Source organism: Aethalodelphis obliquidens, unplaced genomic scaffold (assembly GCF_003676395.1).
Source record: "Aethalodelphis obliquidens isolate GAN/ISIS:26980383/991018 unplaced genomic scaffold, ASM367639v1 scaffold28, whole genome shotgun sequence".
Taxonomy (NCBI): domain Eukaryota; kingdom Metazoa; phylum Chordata; class Mammalia; order Artiodactyla; family Delphinidae; genus Aethalodelphis; species Aethalodelphis obliquidens.
Genome location: NW_020837972.1, coordinates 17,564,221 through 17,587,043, shown reverse-complemented (window position 1 = coordinate 17,587,043; position 22,823 = coordinate 17,564,221). Strand labels below are relative to the sequence as shown.

General features: G+C 62.0%; 1 protein-coding gene across 10 annotated transcripts in view; it reads left to right on the top strand.

Moving 5' to 3' along the window:
• PITPNM2 (phosphatidylinositol transfer protein membrane associated 2) overlaps nucleotides 1-22,373 on the top strand; it is a 144,448-nt gene extending 122,075 nt beyond the window's left edge. For 7 of the 10 annotated variants that reach the window (XM_027124958.1, XM_027124952.1, XM_027124957.1 and 4 more), the window contains 19 exons: nucleotides 2,119-2,427; nucleotides 3,404-3,499; nucleotides 5,573-5,677; nucleotides 5,838-5,908; nucleotides 9,020-9,327; nucleotides 9,763-9,952; nucleotides 10,091-10,210; nucleotides 10,786-10,991; nucleotides 11,505-11,683; nucleotides 13,061-13,231; nucleotides 15,108-15,272; nucleotides 16,956-17,104; nucleotides 17,453-17,569; nucleotides 17,894-18,010; nucleotides 18,116-18,279; nucleotides 18,374-18,523; nucleotides 18,905-19,088; nucleotides 19,167-19,295; nucleotides 19,387-22,373. In XM_027124958.1, the coding sequence (XP_026980759.1) occupies nucleotides 2,119-2,427; nucleotides 3,404-3,499; nucleotides 5,573-5,677; nucleotides 5,838-5,908; nucleotides 9,020-9,327; nucleotides 9,763-9,952; nucleotides 10,091-10,210; nucleotides 10,786-10,991; nucleotides 11,505-11,683; nucleotides 13,061-13,231; nucleotides 15,108-15,272; nucleotides 16,956-17,104; nucleotides 17,453-17,569; nucleotides 17,894-18,010; nucleotides 18,116-18,279; nucleotides 18,374-18,523; nucleotides 18,905-19,088; nucleotides 19,167-19,295; nucleotides 19,387-19,710 (3,254 nt within the window). In that variant the 3' untranslated portion in view covers nucleotides 19,711-22,373. Of the gene's footprint in view, nucleotides 1-2,118; nucleotides 2,428-3,403; nucleotides 3,500-5,572; nucleotides 5,678-5,837; nucleotides 5,909-9,019; nucleotides 9,328-9,762; nucleotides 9,953-10,090; nucleotides 10,211-10,785; nucleotides 10,992-11,504; nucleotides 11,684-13,060; nucleotides 13,232-13,880; nucleotides 14,028-15,107; nucleotides 15,273-16,955; nucleotides 17,105-17,452; nucleotides 17,570-17,893; nucleotides 18,011-18,115; nucleotides 18,280-18,373; nucleotides 18,524-18,904; nucleotides 19,089-19,166; nucleotides 19,296-19,386 lie in introns of all 10 variants that reach the window. The other 3 variants (XM_027124961.1, XM_027124955.1, XM_027124954.1) reach the window with 3 other exon arrangements.
• The last annotated feature ends 450 nt before the right edge of the window (nucleotides 22,374-22,823 follow it).

Below are 22,823 nucleotides of genomic sequence, written 5' to 3'. Positions count from 1 at the left end.
CTCGGCACCCCAAGGCCAGACCCCAGGCCCTGCCCCGGCACTGCCGCCCGCTTTGGGCTGGAAGTCCCAGGGGAGAGCGTCTCGGACATCCTCCTGTCCTACACCCACGCCCGCCCGGCCCAGAGCAGGTGCCCAGGGAACGGGACAGCAGATGCCCAGGGGTTCTAGAAGGAGCTAGTGCCGACCCGGGCTCCTCCCTGCCCCCCAGTCAGGGCAGAGGTCAGTGCCCAGGGCCTGGTTTTAGCCCCAAGACTCATGATCCAGGAGTGGCACCCAGGCAGACACCTGCTCACTCCAAGAGCAGGGGTGACTGTGTAGCCATGAGCAGAGTCACAGCACTGACGGTATGCTTCACAGGGGTCACATCAGCTCTCCATGGCCCTGCAGGGTGGCCACTGTCACCCCCTCCAACCCCCATTTGCAGTGGAGGAAGCCCAGGGCCAGCCCTGGGTCTGAACCCAGATCTCCCGTCCCAGCCGTCCTCGTCTGTGCATCACATCTCATCAGATGGTCTGTCCAGTGTGGGTGCTGGCTGACCCTGAGGGTGGCGTGCCTGAGGCCACGGCCCGGGGCTTGGGGGCACCCTCCTAGGAGCAGGGGTGAGAGGGAGTTTCTCCCAGGCAGGCTTTTGGGAATGAAGGGATATAGAAAGGACGGCTGGGGAGGCCGAGTGGCCTGAGCAAAGCTGCAAGTGGGAATCGGGAGGTGAGCCCGGAGGAAGGGTCGCCAGAGACCAGCCTGGGAACGAGGAAGGGCCGGACCACCTGGGAAGCCGCTCAGCTTTCTCTAGGAAAGCGGGAGGAAGACTCAGTGATGACCCTTCCGGGTTTGCCCCCCTGGAGAAACTCAAATGCACATTCCGGAATGTTCAGAGCAGCAGGATTATAAAAGCAAAACGGACAAACAATGAAAGTGAGCCAAAGGCCCGCTGGCAGGAGAAAGAATAAATAAAATGTGGTATTTCACACAAATAAATACCATACGGTATTTCACACAAATAAATACCATACGGCAGCAAAGCGGCAACTCACCCAAGAAGGGGAAGTGGCAGAAAAATCCATGCAGCACGGCACATACATGCACATGCCAGCAACATGCAGCACGACACATACATGCACATGCCAGCAACATGCAGCACGACACATACATGCACATGCCAGCAACATGCAGGCCAGCCCAACACACTGCACAGAAAAACACGGAAAGAAAAGCAAGTGACAAACGCAAAATTCAGGATGGACCCTTTCAGGGCGGGAGGAAGATGCGTCTGGGAGGGCGACCGTGGGCTCCGTGTTACTGGTCACGTCTACTCCCTCGATGGGTGGTGGCGGGGGGGGGGGCGGGGGCAGGGCGGGGGGACATGCTTTATTTCTTCTTAATGGTTTTTAAGCAGCCTACTGAGGCCTGATTTTGCATCTGTTGTAAGAGAAGTTTGAGTTCCGTAAGCTTGAGTGTGTTTGCAGAGTAGTGCACACAGTTCTAGAACATTCCATACCCCCAGAGTCTTTCGCAATCACCCCCACTCTCATCCCCACCCAAGGCGGGCCCCCATCTGCTTCCTGTCCCTGTGGTTCTTCTGTTCTTTACACCTTAAAAGTATCTTATTTTCCATCTTATTTTCTATATATGATATATTCCTATATATCGTACTTTATTGTATTTTATATCTTATTTTATATCGTATGTGTATATATTCTGTTTAAAAAAGAAAGGACCAACGTGCTTCGAACTTGAGGTTGACTTTCCCGTGGGAAATTCGACAAGAGAAGTGTCCTTGACTCTGAGATAGGAAACACTCAGGAAGTCCTTCTCCAGCTCCCCACAAGGCAGGAATTCCCCCCCCCCCCCCCCCCCCGCAAAACTCAGCATGGCTTCTGAGCAGACACAGTACCTTGGGAAGCCCCAGTACCCCAGTTACAGAGCCACTGTGAGCTTGCGAAGCCATCTGTGAGCCGGACCCCTCATTTACACATGGGGAAACGGGCACGAGGGCAGTGGTTTGCTGGAAGCCACGCAGTGGGTGAGGGGCAGAGCCTGTCCTGCACCGCGGGGCACCTCCCAGCCTAGGAGTCCCCGGGGGCTCTAACACGGCTCTGTCTCTCTCTCCCTCCCCTGCAGGCCTGCGGAAGGTGATGGTGAGGGCCCACCGGCAGGCCTGGTGCTGGCAGGACGAGTGGTACGGGCTGAACATGGAAAACATTCGGGAGCTGGAGAAGGAGGCGCAGCTCATGCTGTCCCGCAAGATGGCCCAGTTCAGTGAGGACGACGAGGGGGCCGCGGAGCTGGCCAAGGACGAGGCCCCCCAGGCCCAGGCCCCCAGGGAGCCCCCGCAGCCCAGCAGCAGCGGTGGGGAGCCCCTGGCGGGCAGGGGTCTGAAGAAGCAGTGGTCCACGTCCTCCAAGTCGTCCCGGTCGTCCAAGCGGGGAGGTGAGCGCACTCTGTCCCCGCGGGTGTCCCTGCCCTCTGCTCGTCCACCCCGGCAACTGCCCCTGCCAGGGCAGCCCCGTGCCTCTGCCGGGGACTTCGAACTCTGAAGGTGGACTCTTGCTTTCGGACCTGCGGGCCACACCTGTGGGACTCAGAACTAGTCACCTCCTTGTAGCCTCCGCCTCGGAGTGAAGCCCAGGGCGTTGCCCCAACCCTGGCAGGTTCCCCCAGACTCACCCACCCAGACTCACCCACACAGCCCAGCTGAGACAGGCAGGCTGGCCACGTGGGATCCCCACTCCCAGCCCCTCCTGGGACCCAGCCGGCTGCAGCTCTGAGCCAGGGTTCCAAGGCGGGGTGGGGGGGTCTGGGTGCGCTGCACCCAGCACACCCAGGAGAGGCTTCTGCGCCTGAGGGAGCAGCCAGGCCAAAGGACCCTGAAAGGCTTCGGATACTCAGAAAGGCCTTTCTCTGGAACTCACTTGAAAGTGCGGTGGTTATTGGGGAAACTCGGTGTATTTTGTCTAAAACACCAGGAGTCCCACCCACTCCGCAAATCCAGCTTTTCCCACACCAGGCTTGTGCTGTGCTGAAGGGACCCATGGAGACACACGGATCAATACCTTTAATCTCACTTCCCGCCCCTGCCGGGCATCCCTGTCTGTCGGCCCCGCCGTGGCAGAGTTGAAGGGGCTCGCTCTCCTGAGGAGATCAGGTCTAGGGCATAGGAGTGGACCCAAGCCTGGGTGACTGCACATCCTGGCCTCATACCTGATACCCTCCCCCATCCACGTCCTCCCGGGACAGGACTGCATTGTGCCAGGTGGGCTGGGAGATGCGTCAGAGCCCTCATTTCTCCATTGCATCCCCTGCTGAGCCCTCCTGGCCCTACTCCAGCATCATCGCACCTGCCCGCCTCCGCCCGTTTATCCCAGTGCTGCTGGGTGGTCGGTCAGTCTGGGGTTTTGCCTTCCAGTGAGTCCTTCCCGCCACAGCATCTCGGAGTGGAGGATGCAGAGTATCGCCCGGGACTCAGATGAGAGCTCGGATGATGAGTTCTTTGATGCTCACGGTAGGCGGCACCCTGGAGCACACGGGACTTCCCAAGAGGGGGAGGGGAGGGGTCTGAGAGAGCGGCAGGGGATGCAAGTCAAGGTGGGGATTACCTGTGAAGAGTTCTGGCTGAACAGCAGCACGTGGGGGCAGGGGCAGGATGAGACGAAGCCACCAGGAGTCTGGGGTCTCACACTCACCTTAACCTGGTATCAATGTGCACGGGGTCTGGCAGGTGGGGACTGTTCTCTCGAACCCCCCCAAAATGGATTTAAAATCAGACGGTGACATTTTTTCCATATGTGAATTTATTCCCAAAGGGAATTCCCTGGCAGTCCAGGGATTAGGACTCGGTGCTCTCACTGCCATGGCCCCGGGTTCAATCCCTGGTCAGGGAACTAAGGTCCCGCAAGCCATGCGGTGTGGCCAAAATAATAATAATAATAATTCCCTAAGAAGCTTTACAAAAGCATAACTTCTTCTAATCTTCTAATGTTTGTAATTACTATCTTTTCATGATTAAATTAACACACACCTAATGTAGAAACCTTAGAAAATACAAACAAGTAGAAAATACATGAAGTACCCTTTTTCCCGCGAATCCCAGAATAAGCACAGCAAACAGCCGGATAAATCACCCACCTGTGCTGGGGAGATGCACCTACCAAACGTCCTCGCTTCGTACCTTGCCTTTCCTCTTGAGGAAGTAAGGGGGCCAGCAGGCAGGTACAGGGAGACAGGTTTGCAGTTTATAAGGCGGGATGCACTCAGAAAGGGACAGGGACTTGCCCACAGGCAGACAGCAGGGCAGAGGCAGATGTGGCCCTGGGGTGGGGACCCGGAAAGGGAGGCAGGTGGTTCCTGAGGCAGCCTCTGCACCTGGGGCCTCCCTGAGGTTAGAGAGGGTGTTTGGGGCATCCCATACTCCCACTGCCCTCCAGCCAGGCCAAGAGGCTGAGCCCCCCCGGCTCTGTGTCCCTGATATGAGGCAAAGACACATCTAATGTAGAAACTTTAGAAAAAGCTGGAAAAGAGAAGAGACAGCAGAGCAGGAGATGCCAGAGCCGCAGTGTCCTGGGGAAACTGTCCCAGTGACCCACAGAGGAGGGACCAGCCACGGCAGAGCCCAGACAGCTGCTTCCTACCCAGCAGTCATGGGTGAAAGTTCTCAGAAAAGCGGAAAAAAAAAAAGTCATGGATGGAACTGTTCATAGCAGCACTTCTCACTAAGCTGTCGTTTTGTGGACATTGAAAACAGTCAGGAACATCATGGAGAAACAAGACGTGGTCCGTCCATACGATGGAATATGACTCGAGCATGAAAACGGATGAGGCACTGACACGTGGTTCAAACTTAGAAACACCATGGGAAGTAGAAGAAGCCAGACAAAAGACCACATACTGGGGCTTCCCTGGTGGCGCAGTGGTTGAGAGTCCGCATGCCGATGCAGGGGACGCGGGTTCGTGCCCCGGTCCGGGAAGATCCCACATGCCGCGGAGCGGCTGGGCCCGTGAGCCATGGCCGCTGAGCCTGTGCGTCCGGAGCCTGTGCTCCGCAACGGGAGAGGCCACAGCAGTGAGAGGCCCGCGTACCACAAAAAAAAAAAAAAAAAAAGACCACATACCGTATGATCCCATGTATGGGAAATGTCCCGAACAGGCAAATCCATAAGGACATAAAGTCAACTGGTGGTTGCCAGGGTCTGGGAGAGGCGGGGGATGAGGCATGACTGCTAATGGGTACAGGTTTCCATCGGGGGAGATGGAGAAGTTCTGGAACCAGATAGAGCTCATGGTTGCACAGCATTGCGAATGGACTAAATGCTACTTGAAAATGGTTAAAATGGTGAATTTTATGTTAAGTGAAAGTTACCACAATTTTTTGAAAAACATCAGGCAGAAGCCCCATGAGTATGTGGCCGTGTGTCCATCCTGTTAAGGAAGGGAGAGCATAGAACCAAGTGGGGAGGGCCACACGGGCCAGAGAAGCATGGGAGCCCCCAGAGAGACCACTCTTAGGCCTCCCAGCGCCCCCCTCCCCTGACTCCCTGCCCTTGATCAGGGTGCTGAAGCCCCTCTCTATCCTCCCCAGAGGACCTGTCCGACTCAGAGGAAATGTTCCCCAAGGACATCACCAAGTGGAACTCCAATGACCTCATGGACAAAATCGAAAGCCCTGAGCCAGAGGACACGCAGGGTAACCAGCTGGGGGCTGCAGGTTACAGCCTCCTAAGGAGGAGCACCGAAGCACCCAGGGGGGTTGGGGGGACACCTCGGGCCCTGCTTGTCACGGTCACAGCCTCTGTCCGCTGGGCCTGCCCCTTGGCTCACACCCACCCACCGCTTCTGTGTTGCAGACGGTCTGTACCGCCAGAGTGCCCCCGAGTTCAGGGTGGCCTCCAGTGTGGAGCAGCTGAACATCATCGAGGTGGGTGCCCAGGTGGAGAGGGCCAGGGCTGCAGCAGCGGGGGAGCAGGGCGTAAAGGACCAGTCCCGCGGGGGAGACCATGGAGGCAGAGCTTGGCTCCCCCAGCATCATGTCCACACTGTCCTGGGCACCACTGGAGAGAGGCCTGGGGCCCAGCCCCTCTGATGCCCCTGAGAGCCAGTAGGGACCGCAGACAGCTCCCCCGAGGAAGGCCTTGACCCCGCTCCACCCTTGGAAAGCAAAATGAGAAACTTGTAAATTCCAGATCTTCACCGTGTGCTCAGCTTGTCTGAAGTCCCTGAAGGAAAAAAGATAGAAGGGGAGGAAGCGAAAGTCATCTAGGCAGAAGTGATGTGGCCGCCCCGCCGGGGGTGGGAAGAGGCTAACTGTCCAATCAAACTGTCCTGGTAGAGCGCTTGTGTCCGCTTCGGGGGTTCTTTGCATGGAGCTCACGCCCCTTCTCCTCCTCCACCTGTGGGCGGTCAGAGCTGTTTGCAGTGGGGCAGGAGCCGGGGCAGAGTGGGGCTGTCACACACTGCGGTCACCTCACTGCTCTGGCCTCTAGCTGCCCGAGGTGGAGACGGCACCTCTGGGGACTCAGGACCCGTGGGGAGTTTGGACCGCGGAGGGGGTGCATCCGCACCGCCCTCCTCCTCTTGGGGTTCTCTTTGAGGTCTGAGGTCGAAGCGGGCTTTTCTAGAAGGGTAACTGGAACGAGGGGAATTGATTCCCAGTTGCCGGTTAATGGCGATAAAGCAAACGGAGCCCCCTCCTTGCCTTCGGCGCACACAGCTCTGACGGCCCCCCAGGAGGGGCAGAAGGGGCCTCGGGCTCTGGATCTTCCTGGGGATGTGCATTTGGACCCAGCACTGGTTCTGGGACACCGCCATCCAGAGTCAGATCCCTTTGCTGGCAACGGTCCCCAAACCGGAGCCTCTTCTCCCAGGCTCGAGGAAGGAGGACGGCTTTACCTAGTCACTGCTGGAGACCCCTGGCTCTCCAGAGTGGGCTCCCAGGCCCCGCCTCCCAATGGCTCTGTTCCCACTGGGGTTCGAGTCTCAGGCAGGGTGTGCCCCTGTAGAAAGCAGTTTGAATGGGAGGAAAGCTGTGTCTCGGACCGGCCTCCTGGGTCCCTGAAGAGTCCCCAGCCTCCAGCGCTGGGTCCCAGCAGCCCGGCACAGGCAGGATTCTCTCAGCCCCGCACTGCCCAGCCCTGCCCGTCCCAGGTGACTAGGGGCCACGTGGTGGTGGCAGGGAGGGTGCTGTAAGACGCGCCTTCCATGAGCCTCTCGCCTGGCTGTGTTGATCAGTCTTTGGGACCATCTGGTGCTTCTATCCTGGCCTGTGCTCTGGGCAGCCAGTGACCACACCCTGCCTTGGGCCGTGAGTTCATTCCTGCCCAGGCCCTGTGGCCCACAACCGGCCGATGACCAGCCCCCTCTTGGGGACTGAGGCAGCCCAGCCTTGCCTCCACCCCAGGCCCAGTACCACCTACCAGCCTTCCTCCCGCCCAAAGCCCTCTGCTGCTCAGAGGCTCCCAGCCCAGCCCGACCCGTTCCCGGTGGGCTCGCCAGTCCCTGGGTTCAGTGCCCAGTTCAGGGCCAGCTGACCCCCCATGGCCCCTCCAGATGGCTTCAGCCCCTTGTTCTGCTCCTGAGTTCCGTAGGGACAGGCCCTTCTCTTCAGCTCCCTTCCCCGCCCCCCTCAGCCCCTGACATAATATGGGCAAGGCAGGTACTCACCTGTGGCTCTCTTGGGCCCTGGCCCTGGCCTCCCACACCAGAAGTCACACACCCGAAGCCAGGGATGGGGAGAGGCCCCTGGGGATGGGGCTAGGGTAGGGTAGCAGAAGAGCACTGAGCTGGTGGCAGGAGCTCTGGGTTCCAGTCCAGCTTGGTACTGATGCACTGTGTGATATTAGACAAGTCCCTTGTCGTCTCTGGGCCACCTCGTCTCTAGATAGAACAGTTCCATTCCCATGGTGGATGTGTGTAAGTCTCACTTGGACTTCATAAGCAGGGCTGACTCCTCACAAATGAGGGGGGTTCAGATAGACACACCTGCATTGCCCTCCCCACTCTAAGATGCTGGGGTTATGCCACCTCTAGGACATCTCTGCTCTTGAGGACCTTGGTCTTAGAGGCTGGGAATGGCAGGGCCTGGGGGCCATGGGCCTGGGGCAGCGGGGGAGGGCCCATGTAGATGGAGGGAGAGCTCAGAGCTGCTGGCTGAGCGGCCAAGCTGAATCTGAATCCCTGACCCCCGCCGCCCCTCTTTTTCTTTCTTTCTTTTTCTTTAATTGCTTGCCTCAGAATTTTTTTGGTTTGGATTGGTTTGGTTTGGTTTGGTTTTTGGCTGCATTGGGTCTTCGGTGCGGTGCACAGGCTTCTCTCTAGTTGTGGCGCGGGCTTAGTTGCCCCGCAGCATGTGGGATCTTAGTTCCCCAACCAGGGATCGAACCTGCATCCCCTGCATTGGAAGGTGGATTCTCAACCACTGCGCCGCCAGGGAAGTCCCCCCCAGCCCCTCTTAAGAGAGCCTGTGAGGGCTTCCCTGGTGGCGCAGTGGTTAAGAATCCGCCTGCCAATGCAGGGAACACGGGTTCGAGCCCTGGGCGGGGAAGATCCCACATGCCGCGGGGCAACGAAGCCTGCGTGCATAGCCCCTGCTTGCGGCAACCAGAGAAAAACCTGCGCACAGCAATGAAGACCCAGCACAGCCAAAAGTAAATAAATAAAATAAAATAAATTTTTTTTAAAAAAAGAGAGAGCCTGTGACAGACCGACGTCTGGACACAGACACACGGAGGGCAGGCAGGCCCCAAAGGCCCGCACGGGGCTGAGCCTCTGCCTGCCCCCCAAGGCTGGAAGCCCAGAAGCCCCTGCCTGGGCCCGCAGATGGGAGGTGGAGTTGTGCTTCGGAAGGAAGAGACCCTCTCCCTCCCTGTCCTCTGTGCCCCTGTCAGGCCGGCAGGGAGCAGGGCTGAACACAGAGGGGAGGGGAAGAAGCAGCTGGGCCTCCCCGGGGGAGGGGCACCAGGCCCTGGAGCAGAGGAACTGAGAAGGGGTCTCAGAGGGAGTGACTGGGCCGCCACAAGCGTCCCCCCAGCAGGACAGAAGCTTCGGCCAGGAGCCGAGTCCCCAGGGAGTTCACCCCCCCCCACCCGCACAGGACGAGGTCAGCCCGCCGCTGGCCGTGCCGCCCTCCAAGATCCACGTGTTGCTGCTGCTGCTGCACGGAGGCACCATCCTGGACACGGGCGCCGGGGACCCCGGCTCCAAGCAGGGCGACACCAACACCATCGCCACCGTGTTCGACACCGTCATGCGCGTGCACTACCCCAGCGCCCTGGGCCACCTGGCCATCCGCCTGGTGCCCTGCCCGCCCATCTGCTCCGCTGCCTTCGCCCTCGTCTCCGAGTGAGTGCCCAGGCTCGCTGCCACCTGCCCCTCCCCTGGCCCTAAGGGTCAGGAGACACCCCACCCCCACCCCAGCCGCAGTACTGGGACCACAGTGCCGACGTCCAAACCCGCCGTCTAGCCTGTTCTGCCGGGAGACGGCACAACCTACGCAGACGGCTGAGCCTAGAGTCCTGGAGGGGCCGGGGCCCAGAGCTGAGCCTGTTTCTGCATCTGTAATGTGGGGATGCTGACCTGCCTCTGACATACTGGCCTTACTCCCCGGCCCTGTTCCCCATGCCTGGCCTGGAAGCATCCCCACGAGGTTTGCCAAGTCAGGGCTGAGGCTCTCAGGGTGTCAGGCAGCTCCTGCTCTGATGCTCGGGTCAGGGAAGAGGGGCCCACTGGGCTGAGCTGAGGCCACCTGCTCTCTCCTGACCGGTCTCCCGCCCCCAGCCTCAGCCCCTACAGCCACGACGAAGGCTGTCTGTCCAGCAGCCAGGACCACATCCCCTTGGCCGCCCTGCCCCTGCTGGCAACCTCTTCGCCCCACTACCAGGAGGCCGTTGCCACAGTGATCCAGCGGGCCAACCTCGCCTACGGGGACTTCATCAAGTCCCAGGAGGGCATGACCTTCAACGGGCAGGTGAGTTGTGGGGTGGGGGAAGGGAAGACAGAAACCCTGCAGGGTGGGCTGGCCTGGTCCTCCAGGCCAGGGCTCTCCCCAGCCAGCCCTCCAACAAGCAGGGCGGGCTCTCAGGCCCCTGAGCCTCTCCCCCTCCAGGTCTGCCTGATCGGGGACTGCGTTGGGGGCATCCTGGCGTTCGATGCCTTATGCTGCAGCAACCAGACGGTGTCTGAGAGTCAGAGCAGCAGCCGCCGGGGCAGTGTGGCCAGTGTGCAGGTACTAGCTTCCCCCAGCCCCCCGGAGCAGGGGACCTCCAGGTTGAGGACGGTCACCCTCTGGCTGCAAACGTCCCAGAGGCCTGCGGAAAAAGGGAAGGGCAGAGGTTGCTAACGCAGGTGCCTAAAGGCAGGGGGTGGATGCGTGGGACAGGTGGACAGCTGCGGCGCGGCTCAGCCTAGGAGCACGGCAGCTTCAGCAGGCGGTGAAGCAGGGTCTGCACTGTGGGGAGCAGGCTCTGGTCCTGGGGGGTGGATCCTCTGAGCTTCCCAGTAGGAGACAGCACCCAAGGTCCCTCTGCTGCAGACTAGCAAATGGCCTGGCAGGCCGGGCGAGGCAGCGGGATCAGTGGGAGATCAGCAAGGCCCACGTGGGCAGGCCAGGCCAGGAGTGAAGGCTGGGGGGGACCGTGGGGCACAGAGGGACAGGGCTTTTCCCTCGCTGGCTTGGGTGAGAGGCCGCTGAGCAGTGGCCAGTGGGCCTGGAGTCAGGAGGGCAGACATGGCTTCCAGGACACTGAAGAGGGGGCCAGGCCAGTGGCCACCGGGCAGTGAGCCTGCATGGGGCCGTTCCAGGACACTGACCTGCTGTCCCCGGGCACGACGGTCAATGCGGCACATGGCGGAACCCTGGAGAGCAGCCGGCACCTGAGCCGCAGCAACATCGACATCCCCCGGAGCAACGGCGCTGAGGACCCCAAACAGCAGCTGCCCCGCAAGAGGAGTGACTCATCCACCTACGAGCTGGACACCATCCAGCAGCACCAGGCCTTCCTGTCCAGGTGGGTAGTGAGGCCCGCCGCCAGGTGAGGTCGGGGACTCTAAGACAGAGGGACGGCTCAGAAGTGAGAACATGGATAAGAGGGTGCTGGAGGCCCCCCGGCCCTTGTCCTGTGATCCCCAGACTGGGCCACGGCTCTTCAGCCGGGAGAAGGTGCTTGTTGGGTACGGCTGTGGTCTTGTACATGCCTTGGGCCATCTTGAGTCAGAGGGAACAGATTGACCAGGGCTGGAAGTGAGGATGGCAGAATCAGGGAGCAGAACTGACCAGCAGAACTGGTGGTGTGATCCTGGTCAGGGCTGTCCCAAAGGCGGTGGGCTCCCTAGAGAGGTTGGGACCTGCTGTCACTGGAGGTGTCCCAGCAGGTGCTGGACAGCTGCACTCACAGGACCACACAGGGGCCAAGCCTCGTTTGGGCCTGATGACCCCTGAGGAGCCTCTTTCAGGAGGCTAAGGACAGGCCAGCCCCGAGAAGGGCTGTGGTGTGACCTCATTCGTCCCCCGGCATCTGCAGCCTCCACGCCAGCGTGCTGAGGAATGAGCCCAGCTCCCGCCACTCAAGCAGCTCCACCATGCTGGACGGCGCAGGGGCCGTGGGCAAGTTCGACTTCGAGATCGCTGACCTCTTCCTCTTCGGGTGCCCGCTGGGGCTGGTCCTGGCCTTGAGGAAGACTGTCATCCCCTCCCTGGATGGTGAGAGTCCCTGCAGGGGAGGAGTGAGGCGGGGGGGTGGGGGGAGTGGGCATGAGCTGGGCAGAGGGTCTCAGTGGACCCCTGTCATGAGGCCATGGCCACCTCCCAGGCCCCTTCCTCCTCTTTTCTGCACCCCCCACCAAGGACCCATTGCTCTCCTTTGCTCCAGCTTCAGCAGCTCAGTCCCTGGCCCCATTTCCCAGCACGCTGTTTCGTTTAATCTCCAAGGCACCTCTGGGAGCTGAGGTCCAGAGATGGAAGGGGCTGCCCCAGGGTCAGATGGGGCCAGACCCAGTCTCCCAGGCCCAAGGTCTTCCCATAAGGAAGAGATGTGAAACCAGGCACCCCCAAAGTCTCCTCGATCGGGTGGCCTCCCAGCCCCAGAGGGACCACAGCCACGCTGCTCCAGGTTCCTCCTCATGGCTACACACACAGGGAGACAGAACCTGTGGGCTAAGCAGCCGTCAGAGCGGCAGTCCCTGCCCAGTGCCCCTGGGATCAACGAGTGTGGTCCAGGGAGAACTGCCATCCTACAGGAGCTGTGCAGGGGCCCCAGCGGGAAACTGAGGCTCGGAGAGGCAGGCGTAGACACTTGCCCAAGAGCAAGTAAACAGTGCCTTCGGTATGAGCGCACAGCTCAGAGACACTGATGTTAGGGCAACGTCATCTGTAAGGGTGAAAAACCAGAACCAACCTAAATGGGATGCGAGCCGGTTAAATCAATCGCGGCACAGCCATACAGTGGAATACCCCGCCGCAGTTAAAAAGAATGGGGCGGAACTAGAGTGCTGATACGAAAGACTCCCATTTATTGTGTTAAATGAAAAAAAAGCATAGATTATGTTCAAAAAGCATAGATTATGTTCCTATTTGTATGTATTTTTTAAAGTGAGATATAGGTTACTGATAGTTTATAATGACATTCACGTGATCTTCCCATCAACTATGAGATGTTCGAAAGCCCAGCCCCATCGCACAGCCTAGAGACATTTCTAATAGCGGAGGATAGCTCTACCCGGCTCAGGCCGCGCATGCGCGTGAGGCTCCCAAAAGTTGCAGGTGGGGCGCCAGCCCCGGGGCTCTGGGGAGAAAGGAGACCCTCCGTTATATGTCTTTTATCATATATATTTCTGTGCTTAAAAAGAAATTTTTTTAACCACCGTCATTATAACTTTTTCAATTAAAACAAATTTGGTTAATAAAGGGACAGTGGCCCAAACAGAATCCCAAATTTGATAGAGACACACTTTCGGGTTTCTCTGTATCCCCAACCCCGTCCCGTCGCACTGCACCCAATCCCAGCCTGCTCTAGGCCCCGCCTCCTGAGGGCGGAGCTAGCTCCAGGCTCTGCGACTCCGCCCCCACTCCGCCCCCCAGTTTTCCAGCTGCGGCCTGCCTGCCAGCAAGTCTACAACCTCTTCCACCCCGCCGACCCGTCGGCCTCGCGCCTGGAGCCGCTGCTGGAGCGGCGATTCCACGCCCTGCCGCCTCTCAGCATCCCCCGCTACCAGCGCTACCCGCTGGGGGACGGCTGCTCGACGCTGCTGGGTGAGAGCCCCATGGGCCCCCGGCCTTCGGGGAGGGTGGGACGTGTCCCCTCTCCTTGGGTGCCCCAGGCCGGGGCTGGCCCTGCCGGGCGGGGAGGGGCGTCCTGCACTGAACACCTTGGAAGCGGGTCACCTGGTATAGGTGCGGGTGCATTAGCCCACCCACCCCAGGGAGGTAGGAGGGAGACAGCCTCACAGGCCAGGGCCTCCCCCCCCCACACCCCCACACACACACACACACACACACACACACAGCTAGGGACCTTGCTCCCCGCCACACACACACACACACACACACACACACACACACACACACAGCTAGGGACCTTGCTCCCCGCCCCACCACCCTGCCAAGGCAGACCTGAGGACCTGAGGGCCCCTGGCTGAGTCCCGGGCATTGTCCTGCCCTGGAAGGGACCCCGTGGCAGACAGCTCCGGAGCCTCCAGGTCACCTAGCCTGAAGCTGGGGTGCAGGAGCACGAGAGGGGGTTGCCCGTGACCCACTCTCGCCCCCCGGGAACGGCCCGTCCCACCTGCCCCCGTGTCCTAGTCCTGTCACGTCCTGGCTCTTGAGGAGCGGCGCGTGTCTGTGTCACGTGCACACAAGTGTCTATTCTTGTGTCCCCTCTTCTCTCCCCATATGCCTCCAGTCCAGACCGTGCAGAGAAGCCCCCAGCTGGTCCTGGAGGGCGGCCCCCTGGTCCCCCTCCCTCACAGGGATGGCTTCCTGGAGACCAGTACCCCGTTCTCACAGTCACCTAGCGAGACGGGCCCCACCCCAGCCCGAGCTCTGCTGAGTGTGTGTAACCCCCGTGCTCGTGGTGGCGTCTGCTTCACCAGCTGACCGCTGGTCCTCAGGGACCCCCGTGCCCTCCTTGACTACCCGGAATTTGTGGAACTGTGGTGGCGAGAAGCAGAGACCAGGCAGGACAGGCCCTGGGAGCAGGCTTGGTGCCCCCTCTCTGGACACTAGGCAGAGCAGGGAGGGGACCCGAAGCAGAGGAGGTGCATGAGCCCAGAGAGGGGAGCAGCTGCCTCAGGGTCACCCAGCACAGGTGTCAGTCCGAGGGTTCTCTCCCCTGTTTGTGAGGCTAGCAGCAGGAGTTGGGGTGAGGCCTCGAGCCCGCTGGGACCCACCTGACCCCCAGGAGAAGACTTCGGTCCTGGCGAGGGCTTGGATTCTCAAGGCCCCACTCCCTCTTCCTGAGGAGGTCCAGGCATCTCCTGCACCCCGTCTAGATGTGGGTCCTGTAACCGAGCCCCGTTCTCAGGCTGGACCCAGGTGAGCCTGGCTCGAGCCCTCAGCCCCTGCCTTTGTCCCCAGATGCCCATTCACGGCTGGCTCGATGTGACCCGTGTGTGAGGCACGTGCAGGGGGTGTTGCCTCATTCTCACTCCTCAGCGCTGGGCATCCCTGGGAAGCTGCCCCAGGGCCCTGTTGTTAGCGCCCCCAAAGCCAGCTGCCGCGGGCTGTGGGTCAGGCCAGGCCAGGCCGAGCCCCAGAGGCCAAGATGGCTGGACTGGAAGGGTGGCCGTGGCCAGTGTGGGGCATGAGCCCGGCCGCCTTGCCTCCCTGCCCACTGTGTCTGTATTGGTCCGTCTGTCCACCCCTGCCCCAGCGCTCCCTTCTCTCTGCCTCAGCTCTGGGCCCTGAGCAGGCTGGCCCTGGCATGCTCGGGCCCATCCTCTCTGCCAGCTGTGCTCAGATACCCCTGCTCCTCTGCAGCTGGACGTGTCGGCCTTGTCTGGCACAGTGGCCACTCTGGCTGCCCCAGCCCCGGCACATGCTGGACGCCCCCTCCCACTGCTCGGGGGCTGGAGGGCCGGGCTGGGCGAGGCCTCCTTACCCGCGGTCTCTGGTCCCTGTCCACCTGCAGCAGATGCACTCCAGGCCCACAACGCGGTCTTCCAAGAGCACGCGGCCCCCTCCTCGCCCGGCACAGCCCCCACTGCCCGAGGTTTCCGCCGGGCCAGCGAGATCAGCATCGCCAGCCAGGTGTCGGGCATGGCTGAGAGCTACACGGCGTCCAGCATTGCCCAGAGTGAGTGCAGCAGTGCCGGGCCTGCCCTCCCCGTCACAGCAAGGGGGCTGTGCCCTGTCGCAGCCAGTCTCAATGGCGGCCACTGTGCCCGTCCCCCAGAGGACAGTTTGCAGCGTCTGGAGGCAACTGGGGTGGGCGCCACTGGCATCTGGTGGGTGGAGACCAGGTATGCTGCTCAACACTGTACGGTGCCCAGGACGGCCCCGCGGCGAAGAGTGATCCAGCCCCCGTGTCCATAGAGGACTCTGCAAGGAAGGAACGTTGAAAGGGGTGGCCCTGGGGCAGGGCATGGTGGGGGGGGCAGGTGCAGGTGGTGGGAGATGGGTGGTGCTGTCTCAGCTGGGGGTGGGTGGGTCTGGGAGGAGGGGTCCTAGCCCCAGGGGGGCAGGTGCTCCTTGAAGGAGAAAGCTGGGGGGCCCATTTCTGGAGAAGCTGCAGCGGTGGCCGAGGGGAGCCAGGGAGGCGAGGTCTCCTGTGCCAGCCCCTCCTGCCGCCCCAGGGGGCAGAGTCACCCACAGCCTCCTTCGCTCCTGCCCATCTCAGAAGCTTCTCAGCAGCTGGAAGCGGAGTCCGGGTCACCCCACACACACACTCCCCCGGGGCCAGCGGCCCCCTGCCACGTGACTGGCTCCCAGGCTGCCTGTCAGAGCAGGGCTCCGGGGCTAAGGCCGGCGTGGGTGTCCTCCTGGCCCGCGGGGGCAGTGGCGGCCCCAGCAGGGCTGAGCTTGTGCACCGCTTAGCCACAGCCCCAGCGTCAGGTGCCCGTCCCTGCTTGCCCTCCCCCACTACCGCCCACCGCCCTGGGCCAGCAGGCGAGCCCCAGCCTGGGGAGGGCCCCCGCCTCCCCAACTTGGACATCAGAGAAGGTCCCGGGCGTCACAGCCCTCCATGCACACACGTCGCCTTCTCTAACTGGGGTCACGCTCCGTTTCCAGGCACGCCTCACCCCCGGGCCCCGCTGAGGCCTAGCGGGGAGCTGGTGGCTTGGTCTGGGAGCACCCAGACTTCCAGGGAGGAAGCAGGAGCAGCGGGGGGTTGGGGGGGGCGGCTGGATGGAGGCCGGGTGAGGGCTGGGGGTTGCTCGTCAGGCAGGCTGCAGGCGGAGAGCAGGGCCACCCCGAGCCTAACCAGGTGCACCTCCTGCAGTCACCCAGGAGGCTTTTGCAAACCTGGGCGGTCCCCGAGCCTGGAGGGGGAGCCGGCTTCACGCGCAGGCTCTGTAGACTGAAGGCCCTCACTTCACACCCTGCCTGCCAGGTGCTGAGGACAGCGGGCCTTGCCTTGGGGCCCAGGAATCGTGACTCCATCTCTGCAAAGCCTCGCACATCCTTGAGGCCTGCGGGGGCAGACAGGGGGTCCAGGAGAAGCCTGGAGAGGGCAGTGATAAGGCCCAAGGCGGGGGGTGGACAGGACTAGGGCCAGGGCGTCCTGCCTCCGGACTGGGCGTGTCCCCTCGCCCTGTATCTCCACATCCTCCCGGCCGAGCCGCAGTCCCCCACCTCCCGCTCCTCAGGCGCCCTGGCTGCTTGCTGCTCCCGGCGCCGAGCCTGGGAGGAGGAGACTTGCCTTGGCTGCAGCCCTTCTCTCTGGTCAGAGGAGGGTCTTGCCTTTGGGCTGCGCCCGGCCTGAGGGGCCAGGTGAGCCCCTGGGGCCCAGCCCAGTCACAGCCCCTCCTCTTGGCAGTTGCGGCGAAGTGGTGGGGTCAGAAGCGGATCGACTACGCCCTGTACTGCCCCGACGCCCTGACGGCCTTCCCCACCGTGGCCCTGCCCCACCTCTTCCACGCCAGCTACTGGGAGTCCACGGATGTGGTCTCCTTCCTGCTGAGACAGGTACCCAGGGTCCCGCTGCCGGGCACACCTGCACCTCTCAGGAGGCCCGACTGACACCGCTGCTGAGGTGGCCCCATTTCATAGATGAGGACGGTGGGGAGCCCCACTTTCTGGCCCCAGCAGATGCCACAACCAGCAGGATGGAGGAAGCCGTGGGGATGTTGAGATGGGGTGAATGGATGTGCACCCTAACAGGCCAGAGAGCAGACTGCAGTGGGGTCAAATACTGCCCCCCGCCAAACCCTCCCATGGGTAGTGTGGCCCCTAGGGCCGCTGGCCTCTCCCCTCTAGAACAGGAAGCCCCAGGCTTGAGCCTGCCCCATGGCCTCCCTCTGTGTCCCCTCCCAGGTCATGAGGCACGACAACTCCAGCATCTTGGAACTGGACGGCAAGGAGGTCTCGGTGTTCACCCCGTCAAAGCCGAGAGAGAAGTGGCAGCGCAAGAGGACCCACGTGAAGCTGCGGGTGAGGGGTCCTCTGAGTGCCCAGGCCCCACAGCTGTCGTCCTAGTGAATCCGCGCGAGAAGACCCCATTTTACAGATGAGGAAACTGAGTCACAGAGAAGTGTGCTGTCTTACTTAATCGTCACAGTCTGGGGTTGGAGCTGTTACCCCATTTACAGACGGGGACCAGCGCCAAGGCCACGTAGCTCAGTGGCTGAGCTGGGTCATCGGGCTTTGCACCCGTACTCACGCCCCAGGCCCGTGGGAAGCTTGAGCTGAGCCCAGGAGGCCGCAGCCGCCCCTCCATCCCCAGCCCTGACCCAGCTTTGCTTCTCCTCCCCCCAGAACGTGACGGCCAATCACCGGATCAATGACGCGGTCGCCAACGAGGATGGCCCTCAGGTCCTGACAGGCCGGTTCATGTATGGGCCCCTGGACATGGTCACCCTGACCGGGGAGAAGGTAAAGACACAGGGAGCCCGCGGGAGCCCCCCACCTCGCCTCCCTCTGGCTGGGGGGTGGGAAGTGGGGGTGGGGAGGCCAAGGGCGCGGCCCAGCCACGACCAGCCCTCCCGGCTCCAGGTGGACGTGCACATCATGATGCAGCCGCCCTCAGGTGAGTGGCTGTACCTGGACACGCTGGTGACCAACAGCAGCGGGCGCGTCTCCTACACCATCCCCGAGACCCACCGCCTGGGCGTGGGTGTCTACCCCGTCAAGATGGTGGTCAGGTATGAGCTCCAAGGAGTGAGCAGGCCGGGTCAGCCTCGTTCGGGGGCGGGAGGAAGGAGCCCTGGTGGGTTCTGATGAGCTGCCCCCTCCCAGGGGAGACCACACGTTTGCCGACAGCTACATCACCGTGCTGCCCAAGGGCACGGAGTTCGTGGTCTTCAGCATCGACGGCTCCTTCGCCGCCAGCGTGTCCATCATGGGCAGCGACCCCAAAGTGCGGGCCGGGGCCGTGGACGTGGTGCGGTGAGCGCTCCGAGCAGCAGCGGGTGGGCTCGGAGGCAGGCAGCTCCACGGCCAGGCGGCGGAGGGCCCTGGGTGCCAGAGCTGGGACATGGGGCAGGGACCCCGCAGCTGGGTCACACCTCCCAGCTGTAACCTCTTGCTGTTGATGCCTCAGTTCCCTTACCTGGGGAGCGGGGCTGCTTCTAACAAGACCAGTTACACCTGCTGCAGGGCGGGGGTGGGGGCCGCGAGCACCGCGCTGCTGTCAGTCCGGCTGCTGCCGCCATTGTCGGCCCCTGACCCGAGAGGCGCTCTTTAGTGGCCCCCGTGGGGACTGGCTGGGCGGCCCAGGAGGGAGGACAGTGCATCCGTGGGACACCCAGGCCTGCCCCTCGCCCCCAGGCACTGGCAGGACCTGGGCTACCTCATCATCTATGTGACGGGCCGGCCTGACATGCAGAAGCAGCGGGTGGTGGCATGGCTGGCCCAGCACAACTTCCCTCACGGCGTGGTGTCCTTCTGTGACGGCCTGGTGCACGACCCGCTGAGGCACAAGGCCAACTTCCTGAAGCTGCTCATCTCTGAGGTGGGTCCCGGCTAGAAGGGAGTGGGGTGGGGACGGGCGGAAGGGCCGAGCCCGCGCCCACGCCCGTCTTACCCACAGCTGCACCTGCGCGTGCACGCGGCCTACGGCTCCACCAAGGACGTGGCGGTCTACAGCTCCATCAGCCTGTCCCCCATGCAGATCTACATCGTGGGCCGGCCCACCAAGAAGCTGCAGCAGCAGTGCCAGGTGAGCAGACGCGTCATGGCTGGCGGGCGGGCAGCCCCGGGAGCCCCGCCCCCTGACAGCCATGCTTCGCGTTGCCTTCCCTCCCCCGCAGTTCATCACCGATGGCTACGCGGCCCACCTGGCCCAGCTCAAGTATAACCACCGGGCTCGCCCGGCCCGCAACGCGGCCACCCGCATGGCGCTGCGCAAGGGCAGCTTCGGCCTGCCTGGCCAGGGCGACTTCCTGCGCTCCCGGAACCACCTGCTCCGCACCATCTCGGCCCAGCCTAGCGGGCCCGGCCACCGGCACGAGCGGACGCAGAGCCAAGCGGACAGCGAGCAGCGGGGACAACGTAGTATGAGCATGGCGGCCGGCTGCTGGGGCCGCGCCATGGCGGGCCGGCCCGAGCCGGGGACAGCTGCGGGCCCCAAGTAGGGCTCCGGGAGCAAGGCGCTGTGGTCTCCATGGTGCTAGGCCGGGGCGGCCCGCCCTGCCAGGAGGCCTGGCCTGGGCACGGACAGTCGGCTGGGGCCCAGCTTGTCCCAGGGCCCGGCGGAGGACACGGGGCCGTGCCACACACAGCCCTTCCAGCCCTGCCTCACGTGTTAGGGTCTGCGGGGTTGCAGCGTATCGTGGAAGCTGGCAGGACGACCAGCCCGAGGATGACGGAGGGACCAGGACCCCCCCCCCCCCAGCGTGGACTGGCCGGGAAGGCACTCCCGGACGCTTGCCCTGCGTTGACCGCCCAGCATCCTGATGCCAGGTCTGGGCACCTCCGTCCACTAGCTCGCCCCGACCCCCAAGTCCCCTCCCACTTGGTAGCAGCTCCAACGGGGGACAGCCTGCTTCTTGTTAACTCGAGTTACTCAACTGCTCGACCTCACTGGTTTTGCACTGAAGTTTGAGGGTGGAGACCCATCACCATCTCCTATGGCTACAGATCCGTTGATGTGCGTGAAAATTCAGCGTTTGCTGATCCAGGACCCGTCGCCACACAGAAGGCTCCAGGGCAGAGAATCCTGGTACAAGTAGGAGAGAAAGGCCATATGGTATTTTCTGCAGCTCCGCCTGGCCCATGGCAGCCCCGGACTCCCAACCCCTTCCAGCTGCCCCACCGGGAGCCCCGTCCAGCCAAGGGCCTGGCGTCATCTCAGCCTCAGGCACAGCCCAGGCCGCCAGGCCGGCTCCTGAGAAGCCTCGCCTCGGGCCGTGGGGCCGGGACCAGCCGGGCTTACTTCTTCCGCTCCTCGCCAGCCGTCAGCCAAGGCCCCGCGCCTCGGCCCCCCTTCCACGTTTCTACACCTTTCTACTTCTCCAATCTGATTTCTATGAGGTTTTTTTAAATGAGCAATCCTTGGCTGCTTCCTTTTCTTAACTCTTTCAGTACCAAACGCAGCCCCTCCACATGAAAACGCCCAGCACTGTGACGGAGTCCAGCCTGGTTCTGGGTCCCAGGGCCCTGTCCCCTGCCCAGGCAGCGGGGCGTGGGCTCCCTGCCTTGCTTGACCCCCGTTAATTCCACTGAATTTCTACTCTGGGGTGAGTGGGGCACACACGTAGGTTTTTTTAACGCCAATTCCGTTTCGATGCCGAATCCAAGAAGCCACAGCTCGCTTAGTTAGCTTCAGGGCAGGCAGCCAGGGCTTCACTTCCCACCTGGTAAGGACCGCGCTGTCCTGCGCGCTGGGGCTGAGCGTCAGCCCTCCCTCCCCGGAACCGACGGCAATCTCAGCCGTGGCCTCAGCCCCGGCAGCCCCTCCGCTGCTGCTCTACCTGCTCTGAGACGGGGGAGCCTGCCAGGCCTCAGCCAGCCGTCCAGCGACCAGGCTCCTTCTATGCGAAGCTGCTGCCAACCTGGATACGGCCTCAGGGCCTCGTGGGCTGGGACGGGGAGGCGCGCAGACGGATGTTAACATTTTCCCGTGTGTAGATATGTACAGCCAAAGGGTCGTGTAAATGTTCTGCAAAAGTGGGTCTGTACAGAGTGAAAGCTATTTATTTTGTGCAGCGAAAAATGTCTGGAGGGATGGGACCTTCAGGGTTTATTCATATTTAAGATGTAGCTTTTTGTTGTTGTTTCAGGCATTATGTATAAAGCGACGATTATTTTATGGACCAAGTTTTAATGTAACTGTTGCAGTGAAAGTGCAATATCTAACCCCTTGCTCCCAGCGGGAATCGCTTGGCCCGACAATCACAGCCCTGATGAGGGCCCCCCGTGGCCAGTGCCACCTCCTGTCGGTCCCACGTCACCCCATCTCGCCTGTCGCCCGGTGAGCAGCCATCCACAGGAGCACCTGGAAGAGTCTCAGCCCGCCTGCAATAAAGGCCGGGAGGCCACCTGGCCCCAGGAGGCCGGGTGGGCAGTGGGCTCGGTCTCTCCCAGCGGGCAGCTCCCCCACGGCTCCGAGCTCCCCGCCTGCCTGCCCAGCCGCCAGCCATGCCAAGGACAACAGCAATAGTCCCCGGGCCTCTCCCAGCGGCCCTCAGCCATAGATGGTGAGGTGGGCAGCCCAGCCTCCCTGGTGACGTCTGTCTTCTCTATCCAGGTCTGCTTCCTGGCCTACCTGAAGATTCCTTTCGGCACATTATCCTCTTAAGGAAGCACCAGTTTTTTCAGAAACTAAGAGAGGGAGGACAGAGTCCTTTAAAAATACCAAAAATGTTTACAGCATTGGGTGCTGAGCTGCAGGGCTCAGGCCCGACCAGTCGTAACCAAAGGGTGAAGCAGGCCTTGCTGACTGCCACCCCACCCCAGGCCTGTTAGAGTAGAAGCCTTAGTCCCACTCCCACCCCCAAGCCCCCAGGACTGAGCCTCAGCCCGCACCCCCCCAGATCCCCCCACCTGCCTTCTCTTTGATTTCTAAAGAGGGATTCAGCAGAGACCCCACGCCCCCTTCCTAGCTCAGTCTGAGCTACCTGCCCGCCCACCCGCCACGTCGCAGTCTTCACGTCTCAGCCCCGTCTGTCTGGACCGAATGTGAGTGGTGTCCTGACTTGCCCTCGCCCGCCCTTGCTGTCCCTGCTCCATCAGGCCTGAGTGTGCTCTGTGTACTGTGTCGTCGTCTGTTACACCAATTAAAGAAGCAGGAAGGCTTCCTTCTGGGTCTCAGTACTGCGCCGGCAACCAGAGCCCCGGGGTGGGGGGTGGGGTGCGGGGGCCGGGATGGGGGCCCAGCCTGTCCTGTGAGGGGAGAGGCTGTCCTTCCCAGTACACAGTGTCAGCTACACTCACAGTAATACCAGTACACTCACGTGGGTCTTACCTATGCTGGGCCCCCTTGCAGCCCCTTCCAGCCCTTTCCCAGGCATGAACTCAGTTGGTCCTCAAAGCAACCCAGCCAGGGAGCCTGTCAGCCTCTGCTTCACAGAGGACACAGCCAGTAAGCTGGGCCAGGATTCCTCCCGGGCCACCAGAATTCTCAACTGCGTCGTCTGTGGCACAAGCAGCGAGGGCAGCAGCCTCCCTCCAAGCCTGAGGAAATCCAGTGTAAGAGCCAAGGGTCTGGGATGCAGCTGGAGGTGGAGCCCTGGGTCTGGTCCAGACA